This window comes from Semicossyphus pulcher, unplaced genomic scaffold (assembly GCF_022749685.1).
Source record: "Semicossyphus pulcher isolate SPU_LCO1_2020_fin unplaced genomic scaffold, fSemPul1.0.p SCAF_8, whole genome shotgun sequence".
Classification (NCBI taxonomy): domain Eukaryota; kingdom Metazoa; phylum Chordata; class Actinopteri; order Labriformes; family Labridae; genus Semicossyphus; species Semicossyphus pulcher.
Window position 1 is genome coordinate 26,917,254 of NW_027211759.1, and position 13,026 is coordinate 26,930,279.

Here is a 13,026-nt window from a genome sequence, read left to right on the forward strand (position 1 = left end):
TGTCGACCAAACAGCAGCTGGCAGCTTCAAACGCTTTGTACACAAAGATCCTTCAGTAACACCATGAAGGCCTGTTAGGATGCTGTCTCTGCTTTGAGCTGAAGCAAACACGCTCTGCAAGCGGTGACACAACAGCTACAGGTGGAGACATGCTTCTGAACACTGGGCCTTTACCTGTGATCAGGTCTGCTCCTCTGATCAGAGAGGGGAACTGAGAACTTCTTCTTCTCCTGTTTCTCCTTCTCTTCCTCCTCTTCTTCTCCTGCGTCTTCTTCTTCCTCATCTTCTTGGAGTTAGCTGCTAACTGCTGGTCGCACACGTCGCACGTCCTAAAACTGTGTCACTTTTTGACTGGGCTGTGTTCTGCTTTAAAGGTGGAACAGCATCACTCCCTCCGGTCTGTATGTGTACGTTGTACACTGAACATGGAGGCAGATTAAAGGCCTAACTTTCCCCAGGACTCTTAGACGGTGCATGTCGGGTTAATGCCCCCAAACTTGTCGTCTGTGAGGACTTCATCCGGTGTTGTTTTCTTACAAAGCTTCTCCAGAGGCTCAGAAGACATTAAAGACATTAAACAGTGTTTCCTGTTTTCAGTCAAATCTTTGGAATGCCCCTTTAAGTGTTCTTTACTGTGTAGGTTTGATTCATGTCTCGTTACTCCTCTCAAGCAGAGCTTACTGACACCTTGTTTTACCTCAGAGCTGCTCTCATCGAGCAGCAATCTCTGAACATTATACTGACACACGTCGTTTCAAACGTTACGTTCTGCTCCCACTGAGAGAGTAATATAATTACCTTCTAACTGACGCATGACTAACATATAAATGAAGCCTGACGGTCAGTGCGTGCAGGCCGGGCCTGTAAACACGCTGCAGAGGTCGGTGCCCTGCAGCAGGGTGGAGGATTCCTTCTGCTGTTCTACAAATCATCGAGCCGTGCTCGCACAACTATTTCTCCAGAACAGTCTGACATGCCAAGACAGGAAAAGAGGAGGAGGAGGAGGAGGAGGAGCAGGGGGCTGAAGGAGAGAGAAGTGGAGGATGGGAGAGAGAGGAGGCGGAGGGAAGACGAGAACGAAACAAAGAGAGGAAGGAAAAACAGGATCACTGTGCTTTATTTATTTTATTCTCTTTATGATGAAACTCAAGAATCTGTGTGTGTGTGTGTGTGTGTGTGTGTGTGTGTGCGTGTGTGCGTGTGTCTGGTGTGACACCTCAGGAATGTGCTGTAATAGGAGAGTTGTGTGTTTGTATGTGGAGGCAGAGGAATGCTGTAGTAAGTGGGTCTGTGTGTGTGTGTGTGTGTGTGTGTGTGTGTGTGTGTGTGTGTGTGTGTGTGAGGAGAGACAGGTCCAGGCTCGCTTCAGTAATAGCAGAGTTGCAGTGACACACACACCTGGACTAAATCCCTCTCAGAGGATGTTTTCTCTTTGTCTGTCAATCATCTGTTTTTGTTTGTTCTGTCCTTTAAAAGATAAGATAAGATAAGATAAGATGAGATGAGATAAGATACCTTAAAGTAGCTAAATGTGTTGGCAGGAGCTGATGACCTGTGATGGAACATTGTGTACATGAGACGGAGGACTGAAAGGGAAGCTGACAGGCAGCAGCACACTTCCACAGCCACAGACACTAAACACAACCATTTCAAACAAAGAAGAAACAACAGAATAAAACATCCGAAACATTCAGAACATCTACAGACAGATATTTTTCCATCCAAGCTTCTGAACATTCAAATACACGAGGAGCTGATTCAGAGACAGGCTTGTTATGAACAAGTCCTGCAGACACAAACATCAAACGATGCTGGGCTGTCGGTCAGATGGAAGCAGACCGAGAGCAGCCTTATAGACAACGATACATCTGAGTAGAGTCTGCAGGAGGAACATCACACTGTGCAGACTGAGCGAGAAAAGAAATGGTGAGAGTTAAAGTCTAAATGTCAGACTGCTGTGTGTGTCTGCTCCGTGATGATGCATCCATGTGTTAGATATCAGCACAGAGCAGCACGGACATGAAGTCTGTAACATCTAAACATGCCTGTAAGAAACATTCTCTGTCAGACATTACAGGTCTAAGTCGGAGTATAAACTCCAAACTTTTTGTCTAAATAAAGGTTAGTCCTCAAACAGGAAGTGAACCATAAACACCAAAGTCCTCACAGAGACATGCCGAGCACACAACTTTATTTAATCCATAAGTTCATTTAAATCCTCGTGAGGACGTGAAACTTCAAAGACAGAAGATGTGTTTTAATACATGTGTCTGAAAGGATGAAAAATAACTGCAATATTCCCTTTAGATGAGACGAGTGTGAACAAGCTGACACACAGAGCACAGTGACGCGTGGCACAGTGAAGACGACCTTTAATTACAACATTATTTTTAATGTTCTGCTTTCTGTTTCGTCTTCACTGAAGGTTTAGTTCTGATTTGTTGAACAACTCGCTGTAAGAATAAGAAGATCAACTTCTCTACTTTGATCCCTCCTGAGGTCAGGAAACTAACTACAGAGACAACACAGAGTCTGCATGAGAAGAAACACACACACACACACACACACACACACACACACACTCTAACAACATAAAGTCATGCTGTAGTTTTAACTCGTGTCCTGTAAGGTGGCTGTTCTGACTGTAGGTGAGGAGCGGCTGTGTGAGGTTCCCTCAGAGTCTGAACATGTCAGTCACACACATGAAACATGTGATGGATCAAAGTGTGCTGAGCTCTGATTCCACTGATCTGATCCTCTCATCAGATCAATGAAATCTGGTTTCACATCAGCTTTGGCTGCAGACACCGGATGACAGAGATGTCAGACGTCCTGCTTCCGACATTTATCTGTGTGTGTGTGTGTGTGTGTGTGTGTGTGTGTGTGTCCTGCTATTAAGTCCAGAGAAAGATAAGCTAAATATTGTCATTTAGGACACTCCCTCCATGAGCTGTCCGCCGGTGCCTGGAGATAAAATGTGAGTGTTTGAAAGAAGATCTGTCAGATGTTCAGGAGGCAAATGAAGAATGTGTGTGGGTCTTTGGGGCAGATGGAAACAAACATTGTTGTGCAGCCTCTACGACAGTGACTCCAAAACAGGAAGAGAAACGCTGCTTGTTTATTCTTCCTAATATTCCTGTTCTTATTTCCCGTCCGAGCATCACGCTCCTCACAGCCTGACAGCTCTGATATGTGAGCGTTCAGCACGTGGTCCATGCACGATGCATATCACACCTGTGCAGCGGCTGTCTGCCGGGCTGACTCTGCTGGACTCAGGAGCAGCTCTCAGAGCCTCCCTCCTGCATGTAGGCAGTGGGATCTATCTGCAGGGAGCAGAGAAAAGCAGGTCAGCAGAGCCTGAAATCAGTTATTCATGTTGAGTTCACGCTCACAGTCAGGCTGATGTTTGTTTTCTTTTGGAATAGAGTCACATGACGGAGGTGTGACCAATCAGAGAGGACCACGCTGTGAACGATAAATGTGTGTCTCCATCATATTTCCGCCTGTAAACAACCAAAACACAGTTTGTGAGTGAATCAGGGTCAGCGGCGTCTCCACAGCGCTCTGATGTAGCGGCTCTGGAACAGCGCAGCAGTGTTGATGACAAGCGTGAAGCAGTCAGAGTTATTACAGACACAACGGAGCAGGGTGGTGCGTGCAGCCGCGTCCCCGAGGAGAGCTGAGTGCAGAGACGAGGGGGGCAGTGAAGTGACCGATTCTGTTTGCTTTCTGCAGAGTGGTGGACACACACACACACACACAAGTTCTCGTGGCAGGTTTATTTGTCCTCAGGGGTCACATTGGAGGCAACAGACAAAGGACATAAAGCAGCACACACACACACACACACACACACACACACACACACAGATGAGCAACCTGTCTGTAGCTCACACCAGCAGCTGTTCACATTACTTCCTCCTCAGTGAACCTCTCTCTCTCTCTCTCTCTCTCTCTCTCTCTCCCCCCTCTCTCCCTCTCTCACTCTCTCACTCTCTCTCTCTCCCTATCTCTCTCTCTCCCTCCCTCTCTCCCTCCCTCTCTCTCTCTCTCTCCCCCTCCCTCTCTCTCTCTCCCCCTCCCTCTCTCTCCCTCTCCCCCCCTCCCTCTCTCTCCCTCTCTCTCTCTCTCTCTCTCTCCCCTCCCTCCCTCTCCCCCCTCCCTCTCTCTCCCCCTCTCTCCCTCTCTCTCCCTCTCTCTCCCCCTCTCTCCCTCTCTCAGCATATCAATTTAAAAGTGTTGACAAACTCTGTGTTTTTACTTTGATATTGATCCCACTGTAAACAGCAGTGTTCACCTGTTCATTCTCTTATTAATCAGCTTAAAGGTTCATTCATGACTTAATTGTCAGAACACAGCGTTTCTGTCACCACGTCTTCACCAACGAGGAAACCTGAACATGTTCAGTTTAAAAAGATGTCACTGTTTCTGAGTGTTTCTCTTACCTGTCAGGTAACCAGCACTGTCTGCTTTCTCTGTTTTTGATGACGTATGAAAGTCCAGCTGAGTAAAGTCATCACGGTGAACATGGAGTCTGCTCGTGATGTTTCATCCTGTAATAACAGTCGGTGCTGAAACAGAACAGTCACTGATGTGCTGAACTTAACGAACTAAATAAATGACATGGTTGATTATTTCTTCCTTTGCTGTAAAAATAGAAAACTGATTCACTCATGTTGACTGGCTGTGATGATTAACCAGAATGAAACACTGGCTGATGATGAGTTCAGATCCCACAGACGAGGCGTTGACCTCAAACACCTGACAGACAGGAGACAAAGAAAAGTGATTTACAGTCAAAAGAAAACATTAAAAACATTTAAAGACAAATAATAAGAATCAAAAGTGTTGCGATAACAAGACAAGCTGAATGAAATCTTAAAGGAGGAGACTCCTCTGTGAGTCTCAGCGCGTCTCTTCAGCCCTTTAAACTCCTCTTTGTCCTCCTCCTCGCTCCCCCGTCCTGCCGTCTCCCGATCAGACGACTCATTCAGCTCTTGGCGTCTCTGAGTGTCGGCCGGTTGTCCTGACGGGTTGTCGTGGTAACAAGACATTGTTGAGGGCCTGCTGCTGTGTTTAATGTGATTATGTCCCACTGAGCTCTCATGTCTCCACACTCACACTGAGGATGTGCGGCGGTCTGCTCCGTGACTTTCTCACGCTGATTAACAGAGAAGAAGAAGAAGTGTGACGTCGCTGCACACAGCTGATCAGGATGTTTGAACGATCAGACTGCTTTACGAATGTTTACTGAACCTTTCACTCTGACTGACTTTAGAAACTGAAGGAAGTATGCTGACCCTGTTGGTGACCCCTGACCTGAAATGTGTAGTCTCATGCTGCTTACAGTAAACACAGTGAATGGTCGGACTAATGCCGACACTTAACAACTCTTTAAGCTCTTTCACCGTTTGCTGGAGTTGTGCTGCTCCTGTCGTCTGAGCTGTCTTCAGTCTGTTTCTCACCGTTTAAATCAAATATGTGAAACATTATCAGGAGTTCTGAGTCTTGGCTCGTGCAAACATCGTGAGCATTGTCATCATGAGCATTACTTGTTAGCACGCAGTGTTAGCACAGTGACGGTTAGCTCAGGTGAACCAGTGAAAGTTCACAGAAGGAGGGATGAAATGCCTCGTGATTGGCCAGCTAGCTGTTAATGCTAACAAACCTCTGCACACTTAGAAAGACAGCTGTGGCCAAAAGCTGCTTCTGTTTCTCTTCTTGTACATTTCCACCAGGAGCACAATGGGAAATAATCTCAACAGGAAGTTGGTTGTCCTCTGTAAATAGTGACCCTGCACGTTCCCCAGTGTTTGTAAAGCCTGACAGTCTGTGAGTCAGATGAAGAAGATCGTCTGCCTCAACACAGGAAACTCTCAGTTACATCATTTCATCTCGTTTATTTCAAAGAAACTTCTGATGCTTTTACAAACTGGCTGAAGTTCAAAATAAACTTTTTACCGCAACGTCATCAAACGTGTGTGTTAATGTGGAGAGCACAGCCCACAGGGGGCCTGACACAGGGACAGAAATAGAGAGAGCATGAGAACCTCACCATTCAGTCACTGACTCTCCGTCCAATCAGGAGGCTCCGTGAATCATCCTCACTGCACTTCCTGTTTCTCTGGACTCTGGACCCGACTACAGAGGGGGAATTCTGAGCTGTGTGTGTGTGTGTGTGTGTGTGTGTGTGTGTGTGTGTGTGTGTGTGTGTGCATGTGCATGTGAAGGCAATATAAGATAAGATAATCCTTTTTCGATCCCCAGGTTATAAGTTATAAATGATTCCTGCTCAGGTGTAAACTTCATACAGATATTGCATAGTGTATTTTATAGTTACTAACATAATGATACTTGCTGATGTGTGTATGTGTGTGTGTGTGACCTCAGCGTGGCCTCAGTAGCTCTATTCATTCCTCTGCAGAGACTCGGTGAGAGACAGAGCAGACAGAGACGTGCATTCATCTTCCTCTCAGTGTGCTCCTACAGTACAGTGTGATACTACGGAAACCCAGAGGGACAATATTAACAGAGAGAGATAGAGGCACATGCAGTGTATCTGAGTGAGTGTGTATCACCGACTTCCATGCTGCTAAACTGAGTGATAGAGGAAACACATGATGATGCTGACACGTATCTGTTCCTGCTGACAGCTACAATCACAAAGACTTTATGAATCAGGACCGTAAGGAGCACCAGAGGAAGCCCTGCAGCGCCGAGATGTCTGCTTCATCTCTGTCAGTGTGACTGAAACTGTTGTTTAAACCACCGAAAGAGAGCGCCGAGAGCTGAGACACACCGACAGAACATTTGTTAAGGGTCAAAGAGGTCACATGTTGTATCACATATCAACATATGTATATGTTTTTTATGCACCAATATAAAGACGTAACAAAATGACGACGATAGCAATCAGTCAGCTGTTCCAGGTCAGGAGTTAGAGAGCATCCTGTGTCAGGAGCGTAACATTAGGTCCTCAGGTCTTATAGGATCTCTCCTCACTGCCAATAACCTCGGAGCGTTTCCCACCTCAGACAGAGCGTGTTGTCTAAAAGCCACAGACTCAGTTTAAACGAGGCGACGACCTCACATCGAAGCAGCTCTGCTTTCCAGACCAAGTGAGTGCGGAGTGAGGCGAGGACACGCCGCGTTGCTCTGTCAGCTGAGGATCATCTTCATTAGTGATACAGGCAGAGCTACCAGAGGGCCCTGGGCTAGGTCCTGCTTTAAGATGCTCAGTGGTGTTTGTAAGCGGAGACACACGACGCGTGTGGACGACACGAGCAAGATTGTGATCACAAATGGGGCTGATTGTAATGTACACGCTTACTTTCACTGCTCCAGTCAGTGTCGTGCACAGGTTGAGGATCTGTGTGTTTATGTGAAGATGGGAGCGGCACAGTGGTGCAGTGGTTAGCACTGTCACCTTACAGCTAGAAGGTTCCTGGTTCGATTCCCGGTTTAGACGTAGTGGGCCTCTCTGTGTGGAGTCTGCATGTTCTCCCCGTGCATGCGGCTTCCTCCCACAGTGTGAATGTGAGCGTCTCTATGTGTCAGCCCTGTGATTGGCAGGTGACCTGTCCAGGTGTAGGACATATGATAGGGTTAGTGTCAGGTTGTTCAGATAGTATCTGTGTGTTCTGAGTCCGACATATCTCTCCGTTGGTTGAACAAAAAAAGCAGCCATCTAAGCAGCTTCCCATCAGAGGAACAGCAGTGGACTAAGAAATGTGACGTTTAAACACAAAGTGAACATAACTGAGGTGTGTCAGGCTTGTCTCTTCACACAGCCGGTGAGTGGAGATGACGAGGTGAGGATATCTGGGTCGAGAGCTTCTGTCTGGTTTCAGTGAACAGGCCTCAGAGAGAGAGAGAAAAGTCCCAGTGTAAATCTACATGCAGCCAATTACACGGCCTTGTTTAAACGGGCAGTGCTTTGTGCTGTGTGTGTGTGTGTGTGTGTGTGTGTGTGTGTGTGTGTGTGTGTGTGGCATGGGGCCAGTACAGGCTGTACCAGTCTGAGATAGTCAGGGTGGAACAGAGAGACGGAGAGGGAGGAGAGCGGCCGAGTTCAGACGTGGACGACAAATATTTGTTTAGTTTCAAAGAGAGAAGGAGGAGGTGTTTCTGTTTGCAGAGAGTGTGTGTGTGTGTGTGTGTGTGTGTGTGTGTGTGTGTGTGTGTGTGTGTGTGTTGTATTGTGTTTGAAACTGCAGTAACTTTATTTTCTGCTTGTTCTTAATGAAAGTTTTCTTTCTGCAGGATTTAAACGTGCGTGCAGTTTAAACCTTCACAGCTGTTTGACTCTGTTGTTAGAACGATGTTAGAATCAGGTCCCTCTGAATGAAACACTCTCGTGTGTTAGAAGTATTATCTGGTTTCTTCCTGGTTGCTCTGCAGACTTTGTCTCTGCTCAGTTCAGTGTCCTTGTACTCTGCCCTGTGTGTGTGTAGGTGTGTGTGTGTGTGTGTGTGTGTGTAACACGTGCAGCAGAGGGTCAGTTATGAAGATGAATGAATATGTGGTTCACTGCTGAAGCTGCCATCTTAATTACGTTCACAGCTGCTGCTGGGACTTTAACTGGTTCACATCCACACAGTAAACTCCGTCATCACGTTTCAGTGCAGTGCGTTCACATGGAAGAGAAACTAAAGAAGTCTCTTTAGATATCTCCCTGAATGTTTGACACAAAGGAAGCAGGCGAGGCACTCTCACCTGAAGGAAAAAATAACAGAGTGAAAGGTGACTCAGTTCAGTAAGTGTGAAAGAAACACAGACCTGTGCCTGTGACACCACAGAGCCCTCATGAACAGTCAGCGATGGTTTGTCCTGAACCAGTCTCTGTTTGACGCTAAGCGAGTAAATCTCAGACCACAACATGTGCGTACGTGTGTTTCAGAGGGTGATCACAATGACTTTAGTTTGCTGCACTTTATTCACTTCTTTATGAATCAAACAAGATGTAAATAAATAAAATGAGCCCAATCAGGTCGCTTTGTTAAGTTATTCATTTTTCTGCTTCTGAAACTTTTCTTGGAAGTTTATAATGAGAATAAAAAAATATCCCTGTCGGCTGATTGTACTAATTATAAGTAACTTGCTTTATTCCCAGTGGCTTGTTTCCCTGCATCAATAAAGTTTAAATATTTCCTGATTAGCAGCGTCATAGCTCCTTACTTTAGCTTCAATTGGTCAAATTTGGAAGTTGCATCAAACTACAGACTTTTTACAGCATAAATAATTACATTTTTACACCGTTCACTTGTGTCTGTGGATCAGCTGCAGAATGACTCATGTGTAAATGTTGCTGAGTTAGTCTCCACACGTTGGGCTGCTGTTGTGGATGTTTGTCATGTGATGGAGCCGAACAGACACCAACAAATAATGAACAAACATGATGAGGAGACGGAGAACACGTTCCTTTAATCAGAACACAAAGCAGACCCTGAGCTGTTTGTGTTCCTGCTTCAGCACGCCGTGTTTCTTCTTCTTGTTCTGCACAGAAACATCCTCACAGCGACTGATATCTTCGTCCTCAGGGACGCCGTGTTTTCCTGCTGCCTTGTTTTGGTGATGCTCATGTCGATGTTTATATTTATCTGTTTATGTTTTCTTCTTCTTCTCCTCCTCCTGCAGAATGTGTTGGCGAAGGCGTTGTACGACAACGTGGCGGAGTCCCCGGACGAGTTGTCGTTCCGCAAAGGTGACATCATGACCGTGCTGGAGCGCGACACGCAGGGATTGGACGGCTGGTGGCTCTGCTCCCTCCACGGCCGCCAAGGCATCGTCCCCGGCAACCGTCTAAAGATCCTGGTGGGCATGTACGACAGCAAGCAACAGGGCCCGCCCTCCACGCCAGATCCAACATCTTCCGCCCCGCCCGCCCACCTACAGAGACCCCTCCTCCCTCAGAGCGCTTACTCCAAACCGACACCTGCCCTGCCATCCATCGCCACTTCCTCCCCCGGGTTTGTGAGTAAGCCCCTCCCCTCTGCTCAGTACACGTCTATGCACCCCGCCTACTCCAGTTCCAGCCCCGCACAGTCCACCCCCGACTCGGTCTACATGATGCCCCCCTCCCACGGCCCCAAACCGAGCCCCCAGAGTCTGTACCAGGTCCCCTCTGGCCCCATTGGACCCCCTCCAAAGGCCCAGCTAGGACTGCCAAGTAAGGCCCCGCCTCTGGCCCAGAGACAGTACACGCTGCCTGGGCAGGACATCTACCAGGTGCCCCCCTCTGCAGGCCCAGTGCCCGGCCAGGGAGGGGTCCCTGCAGGGGGGACGGGAGCCGGGCAGGATGTGTACCAGGTGCCCCCCTCCCTGGAGAAGAGGAACTGGGACAGCAGCAGCAAGCCGCTGGGCAAGGTAAGGAAGGAAGGAAGGAATTAAGGAAAGGAAGGAAGGAAAGGATTGATTGAAATGTTTCATGGAAGAATTTTCATAGTTTATGGAACCTAACATGCAAAGTGTGTGTGTGTGATTGTTTCTTGTGAGCGAACACTAAAGGTTTGTCCTTGAGCTGCGTGACCAGGTCTGCAGATATGTGACCCTTGCATATATCCTGGAGCTCACTCAGTATCAGTTTGTTCCACATCCCGACTCTTTGTGTTCATCAAATGTTTGATACAACGATGGAAAGTCTTAGAGGCTGTAAAAACACCTGTTTGTCTGCTGGATGTGAGCGACTTGCCGTGCACCGTATGTTGGTGTGCTAATTGCTGGTTTAAGGTCACAGCAAACTTCCTCAGTGTGTTTGGGATCGGTGGGCGTCAGAGTGGCAGCTTAATGTCTGCTGCTCTGTGGACATCTCTGAGCAGGACACTTCACTGGGTGGTGAAAGGTGTGTTAACAAAAACACATGTATTAAAGGAGATTGACAGTTGCTACCTGGTACACAAATGAACCTATTGACCTTTATCGTCTCCATAAGAGGTCGAACGTAATGTTAGCTTTTGAACAGGATTTCAAACAGATCAAACATGTCCCTCCAGGTTTATGTTAGTCACCTGCCAGCAGGTCACTTGTATCAGTGCTGGTGAGAGAGGTGCAGAAAATGGAGGGAGGACAATTCCTCCCTTAAATCGTGTAAGAACTACAGAATGACTCGTCCTCACGGTACAGTCCCACTGTGACGTTTACCTTAATGAATTTAAGTCTTCAGTCTTCACATCAAAGAGCCGCGGTGGACTGAAACAACCTGCTGAACGTTTACACCGAGGAGAGAGGAGAGGCCGACATGAATACTAAACAGCTGAGAGACAGAGGAGGGAGAGAGAGAGGGAAGAGACAGGACGACAACAGAAGAATAAACAGTAGGCTTTGTGTGTGTGTGTGTGTGTGTGTGTGTGTGTGTGTGTGTGTTTGGACCAGTGAAATAATAAGATTGTTAATAATTCAGCTGGGATCTCGTGGTTGGGTGAGTAAGCACTTCACTGCAGCAGCAGGTGACGGGCTGAGTGGACTCGGGGGGTGGGGGGGGGGAGCCCCTCCAGGCTCGCTGCCATGCACTGAGCCATGTGTGTGAGCACCACTGTGTGTGTGTGTGCATCAGTGATGATGTGGATGTTGGGTCCAGCTGCTCCCTCGCTTCCCAACATATGACCTCATCTGTGTTTCTGTCTGTCTCTAACTGCTTCATAATAAATTCATCTGCAGGATCTGAGATGTGACAGCCAGTTAAATGCTTCACCGTGGTGCATCATGGGACATTAAATATGTGTTTTTCAGAACAGGGTCAGACTGCACCATCCACCAAGTTGAACATACTAAAACTACTCTGTAAGAAAATCTGTTTTTAGCACATTTTTAAACCACAAACAGACGCTCTCTGCAAACACACCAGACTCCATTAAGAAAAACACTGATTTTACCTCTCAGGAACGCAGGAGCTGCTGCTCTACCTCTGACTTGATCAGTTTGTATTCTATGTTATTGTGTGACTTTTGCATGTAACTGTATGTACATAAAATTAACATACACACAATAACTGCAGCTGTTCACCAGCAGCTCCTGTGTGCTGTGATGTAAAATCACTGCTTTTATCTGCGCTTAAAGATCCTTTCAATGTATTCTCATGAATTAATTCAAACTAAATCTGTTAGATGTGATGGAAAACTTCGATCAAGTAAACACAAACTTGCAGCAGCAGAGCAGCATCTCCTGTGAGCTGTGAGCATAAATCAGTGTTTTTATGAATGGAGTCTGGTGTGTGTGCAGAGAGCGATGTAACGTCTGTCTGTGGTTAAAACAATCATCTTCCTCTGTAACAAAAAGGTCTATTAGTTATTCATCTGAGATTGGTCAGTAGCTACGGCCCATTCTCTGCTCACATCCTGAGAAAACAACATTTTATCACCTTTTTGTCTCGAAAATCTTCTTATCATATGACATGATTTTAGCAGCCACTTCCCATGCAGGGCTCGTAGTGCTGAAAGTGTCTTTAATTACCTCTGAAGGCAGTCATGAGTAACAGTGAAGTCGACGTGTAGCTGAACTCTGCAGAGAGAGAAGCAGTGCAGCCTCAGAGGTCAGCACATGTTTACAGTATACAGTATATAAGCACATATATGTGCTTTACAATGAGATAACACAGAGAGGGCTGCGTCTGAGCAGAAACACATTCTAATGAGTGAGAGGATACTCTGCAGCCGCTTTCCCACTGGTCAAAAAACACAGTAACACCCGCTAACACTCGGCTTCTTTGCTTAGTGGGAAAGGCTACAATCAGCATTCAGACCCGGGTCACATGACTCTGCAGTAGACCCGGGTAATTATCGCCTCGGCTCTGATCGGCATTGATGGGAACAAAAATCCCGTGTCGACACGCTAATCTCCGCCCCCTCTCTGGCGCTATGCTATGCTCTGTTGGTAACTTCTGCGACTCCTCGTCATCTCAGCTACAAACTCCGCCCGTCTCCATCCAAGCAGCGCTTGAACATCGTTCCAGGTGTGTCGCCGCCCAGTTTGATAAACAGACTGAATGAGTAACAGATACATTAAAGACCTAACCGCCGTAACATCCTCACT

At 46.9% G+C, this 13,026-nt stretch overlaps 1 protein-coding gene across 2 annotated transcripts in view; it reads left to right on the forward strand.

Annotated features, from left to right (window-relative positions):
* The window catches only part of bcar1 (BCAR1 scaffold protein, Cas family member), a 65,038-nt gene that overhangs the window by 36,475 nt on the left and 15,537 nt on the right, over window positions 1–13,026 (forward strand). For both annotated transcript variants that reach the window (XM_069686390.1, XM_069686389.1), the window contains exon 2: window positions 9,637–10,365. In XM_069686390.1, coding sequence (XP_069542491.1) covers window positions 9,637–10,365 — 729 coding nt within the window. The remainder of the gene's footprint in view (window positions 1–9,636; window positions 10,366–13,026) is intronic.